Raw genomic sequence first — 7,971 nt, forward strand, 5'->3', positions numbered from 1 at the left:
TCTCCTTAATTCAAACAAAACACAAAATCCTTTTTATGTGACAATTTTTCAAAGGTTGGTAGGAAATTCCTACAACCCTTTATTTAATTCCCATATAAAATCCAATTATTTTGAAATTGGTTTATTCTTCTTATTATAATTTTTTATATTTAAAAGTGAATAAAATAAAATGTTCTCATAACAATAAAGTAAATTTATTTGAGTTTGAAGATTTTCTTTTTTCTGACAGTTGTTCCACATAAAATAATCTCTCTATATATATTAACGCAATCATCTCCACAATAGTGTTGACCTTTTCCTAGACTATATATATATTATAGATTTAAGATTATTTTTATAACCATAATTTAATTCCTTATGAATATATAGTTAATAATTACTGTTAGTACTACTAAATTATAAGGAGATAGGTCGCATTCAACATTTGTGACAAAAGTCATTTAATTGATTATTTCAAAAGTATGGCTGCTAAATTAAATTATTAATTAATTATGCATCCCCTACCTAAACTCAAGACTTTTTTCTCACTTTTTCTTTTTCATTCTTCCTTCAATCTATCTTTTCACTCGTGGATTACAGCCGTGAGCACATTTAAAAACAATTGACCTTTCTTATATATTGAAAAATGTCTATTTATATTAAAAATTAAAAAAAAATTTTGTTTAAACAAAGACAAAAACATTACATGAAAAGAAAAAAAAATATATATTATTAATTTACTAGTCTATTTAAAAAAAAAAAATCGTTGTTTTATTTTTATATCAACTCCAGAAAAAAGCACGTTACTAAAAAAAAAATATAAAACATAACAACCTTTATTTCTATTTAAAATAAGGTGTTCATATTAATACAAACAAACATGCACTGATCTCCAAAAAAAAAACACGTTACTAAAAAAATAAATATCAAACGTATCACCTATATTTATTTATATTTAAAATTAAGGTGTTCATATTAATACAAACAAATATTGCTGATCAGTTTTTAACTTGTTATAGTGTGAACTACAATTAATTAGAAATGTCAATCTATGATTGAAAACAAACAAAAATAATTTAAACATATAAAGTAAATAACTTTTTTTATTATTATTATTAAATAAGTGGTTATTATACAAAGTACGTGTCACCCATTTCAATTTAGAGATACTCTTTATCTTGGATATTTTAAAAATATTATAGGATTTTATAGAAAAGTAATTGTTAATAAAAAATTATTTTAAATTTTTTAGGATGAATTACCAAAATTTATTTTTATATTTAATATATATAATAATTTAGTAAGTTATTATCATTATTATGTTCAATTAACATGTTTTAAATGAAAATTATATAATTTTATGGTTAGAATAATGGTAATACAATATAAAATATTTTTTATGAAATAAAACAAGATTAATTCATTAAGGTAGGTAGCTAAGTGACAAAGTCGTACTCTATGCAGTTCAATTTTCACTTAAAACACTTTAAATTCTCGTAAATTAAAATATATTTATGCATATTTATTTGTATTTTAATGACATTTTAAAGGAAAACAGTCTCTTTTTTTTGTCTTTTTTTTTTAATAAGTGTAAACGTCTTATATTTAAAAATAGGTTAAGAGTTCTTTTATTTTTTTAATTTAAAAAAAAAAAAAGTAGAATAACTGTACAATAATGACTTTCACATTCAACATTTGAGTTACCTTAATATGTTATACTGTTGGAGAGTTAACTATAGAGACTTTGAACTATCTCCGGACACATATTTGGTGAAATAGTTCATATAAGACCATAGATCTAACCCTACATTTGACTCTATAATCTAATTTGATTGATATTATAAGGATTGAACCGTTCAAATTGGTTTGAATTGAATATTCAAAGAATTTTAAACATAACTCATGACTCTACCTCAAGTGAAGTCATTTTTATTAAAAAGGGAAATTTAACCCATTGCATTTTTTTTTAATGATTTTTCAATTAAGCTACTCTAAACGGTACATTATAATCCATATCTTGACAACATTAAAATTTTCCATGCATTAAATAATACACTAGTCAAAAATCAATAACATCTTTCCCGTTCATGACCTCAGAATTATTAATTGATGCCTCTGATGAAGCACGTACCTGGCTGAATAAGATTGACTCCAAATTCAAACAATTACTATTATATATTATATTGTTGCTATTTTCCAATCAAACATTCTGGCTTAACGGATCCATCATTCCACGACCATTCAAACTTGTTATCCTCCAATAAATTAATTAATTAAAGTTCCATTTTCCCTTCTTCTGTATAGATATACCTGCATAAGTTCACACAAGTCATGGCGTCAGGCATGGAGGGTTGACATTCATCACTTAATTAGCCTAGTAAATCAATATAAGCAAATGATGTGTCACTATATCGCTGGTTGGAAAAATGATAAAAGGTAGGGAGAAAAATGAGTGTAAAAAATTTATTATTTTTTCGACTAATCAAATTGTGGCACGTCATTCCCTTACACGTTTCTCTCCCAAATTCACTCCCCAATCAAATCATTTGTCATATATAAATATATTTAAAATGCATGAGGGCTGTCGGATAAGCTAAATCTGTCTGTTTCATATATATATATTAGTTGCTAGCGCCCAGAATTCCAACTAAAAAACACAAAAAATCAAAGGTTTAACATATAACTATTATTAAACTTTATGTGAAGCTGAGCTGTTCTTCAAGATCTATACTAAATTAATTAAATAAATGATCTAAATAATTATATACTCTATTATAAAACTAAATAATGCACTGCAGCTGGGCGGTGACCATACATTGAAAGTTGTGTTATTTAGGATGAAGTTTATTTTTCAAACTTATATATATATATTATATTAATACTGCAAATTAATAGCCGGAAAATTAAACCTAACTATTTGGTAAGATCTTGCATCATTCTTCTATATTCTTACCATATATATTGAAGATTTGAATCATTTCATAAGAAAGAAACCACTAAAATAGACCATTGAAGATTCAACAGAATTTTTTTCTTTTACTGAAATTGAATCAAGTTATCCTTTTAGAAATAAATAAAGTTATACAATTAATCTTGCAGCTTAAAGTTTAATTAAATAAAAAGACCAATTAAGCTTGGATCATATAATACATGGCCCAAGACCAATTCTTAAAAAAAAAAAAAAAAAAAAAAAAAAGGCCTACTCTTTCTTTTGTAATTTTTGTCTTATTTAATATCACAAATAGTCTACTTGAAAAATGTAATTTTCTAAGTTGAAAAATTAAATTAAGTTTTATTCTTAAAATAACTTTCATTGGTATATGTAGAGCTTGTTTGAGGAAGGGGTTATTTGGATAAATCCTGGGTTTTGTCCAAATAACCCTTGTACGATGGAATTGATAAAAAACCAGGTTTTTTAAAATTTATACCAATTTTACCCTTTCTATATAATATATATAATATTTTGTAAATGACATAATTTAATTTATATGAAATTAAATAAAATTTTAAAATATAATAAAATAAATATTAAAAAACTTTAAATATTTTAATATTATTATTAATAAAAAAAAACTCTATTTATTTATATATTATAATTAATAATACTTTTTTTAAATAAAATAATTTTATTTATATTAAATTAAATTTTGAAATATAATAAAATAAATATTAAAAAACTATACATATATTAATATTAACTTTTATTAATAAAAAATAAAATTTTAATATATATATATATTATAATTAATAATACTTTTTTTAAATGAAATAATTTAATTTCTATTAAATTAAATTTTAAAATATAATAAAATAAATATTAAAAACTATACATATATTAGTATTAACTTTTATTAATATAAAAATAAAATTTTAAATAAATATTAATTTTATAAATTATTATTATTAAAATTTAAATATTATATGAGATAATATAATATGTTATAGTTTTATTTATATTATAAATTTATTTTAATTATTATAATTAATTAAAAAAACTAAATAAAATAGTTTCAGTGGTCTATAATTATAATTTAAATGTTATTTAATTTTATTGTTATTATTTTCTTAAATTACATTATAATATTTTGATTTTATTAAATTAAAAAAATATATTAACTTAAATTAGTTAATATATTTATTTAGAATGAGTTTATATATATAAAAATAGAATAAATTTCTTTATAAATATTTAATTTATATGAGATATATTTATAAATTAATTAATATATGTTATTCAAATATATTAACTTTATTTTTTAGTATAATTATTTATTTATTTGAATTATTTAAATTTTAATAGGGTATGTTATAATTGAATTTATATTGTGATTTTATTTTTATTTGAGATAATTAATAAAATTATTTAATATGAAATAATTTTATAATTTAATTTATATTAAAATAATTAAAATATAAATAAATATTATATATATTAAAATAATTTTTTATTAATATAAAAATAAATATTTAAGTAGAGGGTAATTTGGGTATTTTAATTAATAAAAGGATTGATTTGATTAATGATGGGATGGTTGGGTTTTGGGATAAAACCTGGGTTTTATCCCAAAAACCCAAAGATCAAACGAGGCCGTAGTGACATGCTTATGATCTTTATGGTGCAGTTGCAAATTGGACCGACTAAAGAGCTTGGGCTGCCCAATACCATAATCTAGAAAAATAAATAAAAATAAAAGTACTCTTGTATATAAGGGTGGCCAAACCTACGGATCGGATAATCCGATCCGAAAATACCGGATTGGATCGGCCAGCCGGATATCTGCAGATTCGGTTTTTTTTTTATATTTTATTTTTTTCATATGCTAGAAAATTGAAATTGTTATATTAAGGATTTCAATTATGAATAATGACGATTTGAGAACAGATCTAAAGGGAAATGAGAAGAAAAACAAATGAAAGAGACATATTTTTGTTTGGGTTTGTAAAGGAAAATGGGAGAAAACATAAGGAAGAGAGATTTTGTATTTTTGTTTGGCTTTGTAAAGAGAAGAAAGAAAGAGATAGATTTTTGTTTAGTTTGTAATTGTTTAATAATATTTTTATTTGGGTTTGTGAAGAGAAACATGAAAGGAAAATATTGGAAGAGAGAGATTTTTGGTTGGGTTTGTATTTATTTAATTATATTTTTGTTTGGGTTTGTTTATTTAATAAATTTTAAAAATGACCGGATCGGCTTCGGATATCCGAAATCTTTTTTGCCCGATCCGTATTCGATCCGGAAATCCGGCAAAAATATCGGATCGGATCAATATCCGAATCCGATCCATCGGATACGGATTTTTTCGGATCAGATCGGCCGGATCAACGGATCGAATCTTTCTGATCGGATTTTTTGGCCACCTCTAAGTTATATATATATTAATCCATCTATTTTCTTTTCTTTTTTTAGTTGTCTATTTTATTCTTTTCTTAAAATAAATAATTTCTAGAATTTAGTGTTATTTTTCTTTAAAAGAATATAATTATAGTTTAAAAAATATTTTATATTAATTATAAGCTCCATTTAAATAAAGTGGAGACTTTTCATTACTTTGTTAGTTTATATTTAAACATCTGAAGAAACCCACTCAAAAACATGTTAAAAACAACAAAATTCCATTGCTAAGAAAAAGATAGTAAAAACCCATTTCAATAAATAAAAAAATTATATTAATACAGCCTGAGTTACAAATAGGGTCAACAATATTCTCAACTAGAGGATAAAAAAAATAAAAAATAAAAACTCATTTGAAAGTTAAGTAATTTACAGTTTACTTAATCAAACAAATTCATCATCCTCTCTTAAGAGAAGGGGTGAGACAGAACACAAAGACTGTCTTCTTCATATCTATTCAATATCTATAGGCAAAGGTAAAGATAAAGAAGAAGAAGTTGAAGAACTAGAACAATCTAAAAACGAATTTGATGAAGCAGTAGTAAATGAAGAATGTAAAGAAGAAACATGTTGATTATGATCTTCTTCTTCAACAAGTGTCTTCAAAACTGGTTTCAATTCCTTATTACAAAACTCTTCAAATTCAATTCTATCCCCACCTTTTTTCTTCACCTCCACCACTCTCAAATTAACAGTCAATTCAAATATCTCAAACCCTATTGTCAACGGTCCTTTCACTCCATTCCTAGACCCTTCCAAACTCACCCTGCATTCTTTCTTCCTCACAGTAAAGCTCACAACTTTAGCCATCTCTTCCAATTTCATTATAATCTTACCAACTGGTGCACCTGTTAAAAACCTACTTCCTTCTTCATCCCCACCTTCTTCAAATAACCCAGATAGATCAAACCCTTTAGAGAACGATATTAAATCGAATGCATTCAAGCTCACAGCTCTCGGCAAACATCTTTTATCAATCTCAATCTCGGAATCAGATTCCGACAGTGATTGATCAGATTCTATGTCGGAAACGCAGCACATTTTATCATCTTCTATGTAGAATTTCAATTGCTTATACCCTTTTCTAAACCATCTGTTTTTCATAATCTCAGGGATTGTGATTCTTGTTTCAGGGTTTGTATCAAGTAATCGAGATAGTAAACGGGTTAATTCAGGTGAGAACCATTTTGGGCAACGGAATTCTCCATTGTAGATTTTCTTGTACATTGCCATTACGTTTTGATCATGAAAAGGTAAATAACCAGCCATTAATACAAACAAGACAACCCCACATGACCAGATATCGACTTTAGCAGCATCGTATCCTCTCCGGGCGAGAACTTCCGGCGCGACATACGCCGGCGTTCCACAGAATGTATGAAAAAGACCATCTTGTCGAATCTGATCTGAAACAGCGCTGAGACCAAAATCAGACACTTTAAGATCACCATTTTCATCGAGAAGAAGATTCTCCGGTTTGATATCGCGATGGAATACTCCCCTGGCGTGGCAAAACGAAACGGCGGAAATGAGTTGTTGGAAATATTTACGAGCGATTTCTTCTTTCAATCGCCCTTTCGCGACTTTATCGAAAAGTTCGCCGCCGCGAACGTATTCCATTACGAAATAGATCTTCGATTTCGTAGCCATAACTTCGAAAAGCTTAACGATGTTTGGATGTCTGACGCGACGGAGGATCGCGATCTCGCGTTTGATATGACCCATGAACCCGCCTTTCAAAATCATCTCTTTATCGATTACTTTAATGGCGACGCTTTCGTTGGTTTTGATATTACGGGCGAGATAGACTTTGGCGAAGCTTCCATGGCCGAGAAGTTTTCCCATTTCGTAACGACCGAGAAGAAGGGCGGATTGAGGGGAAGATGGTTCCTTTTTTGAAATTGGAGCCATTTTGAATTTCAATTCTTCTTCTCGGCCGAGTTTTGAAATTGGGAAATTATATTTGGGGAATTGATGAAGGTGGGTCGGCGGCCATGGAAGAAGGCCTGGGCTGGCGATGAAGATTTTCTGGTTTTTGAAGAATGAAAACGCAAAATGAAGATGGAGCGGTAAAGGAGGAAGGAATTGCTAAAAGTAGATTCTTTATCAACCCTTTTCAAATAACGGCTATTATTTTAACATTTTTAGCAATTTGTTAAAATTAATAATATTTTTAATTAAATTGAAAGTTAAAGAAATAAGTTTTAATAATACAGCTTGTTAATAGTTGTTAGTTGATTAATATAGGAATATACAGCTGTTGTTAAGTAACTGTTATTTATTTTAATTTAAATGTTTACTATTTAAGGTTTAATAAATAAATTAAGTCTCTCATGAAATAAAAATTAGAAAAAATTAGAAAAATCCTAAATAAGTTGTTAATACAGCTTGTTAATAGTTGTTAGTTGATTAATATACAGCTGTTGTTAAGTAGATGTTATTTTTTAAAATTTATATGTTTACTATATAAAGTGTAATAAATAAATTAAGTCTCTCATAAAATAAAAGTTAGAAAAGAAAAATAAAATTGAAAGATAAGATGACTAGTGGGCCGGGTTTGTAATTCCTTAATATGGATAAGCCCAATTTCAGACCCAAAT

At 26.2% G+C, this 7,971-nt stretch overlaps 1 protein-coding gene across 1 annotated transcript; it reads right to left on the minus strand.

The window, feature by feature from the left end:
* Positions 1-5,824: 5,824 nt before the first annotated feature.
* Positions 5,825-7,343, minus strand: LOC124911745 (CBL-interacting serine/threonine-protein kinase 12-like). Its single transcript, XM_047452259.1, has one exon. It carries the CDS (start codon positions 7,280-7,282, stop codon positions 5,825-5,827), a length of 1,458 nt encoding a protein of 485 aa, XP_047308215.1. The 5' UTR covers positions 7,283-7,343.
* Between the last annotated feature and the right edge of the window lie 628 nt (positions 7,344-7,971).

This window comes from Impatiens glandulifera, chromosome 8, assembly GCF_907164915.1.
Source record: "Impatiens glandulifera chromosome 8, dImpGla2.1, whole genome shotgun sequence".
Lineage (NCBI taxonomy): Eukaryota > Viridiplantae > Streptophyta > Magnoliopsida > Ericales > Balsaminaceae > Impatiens > Impatiens glandulifera.

Excerpts from the sequence above, each read along its gene's own strand:
- LOC124911745 (XM_047452259.1), bottom strand. The coding sequence starts at position 7,282 with ATGGCTCCAATTTCAAAAAAGGAACCATCTTCCCCTCAATCCGCCCTT.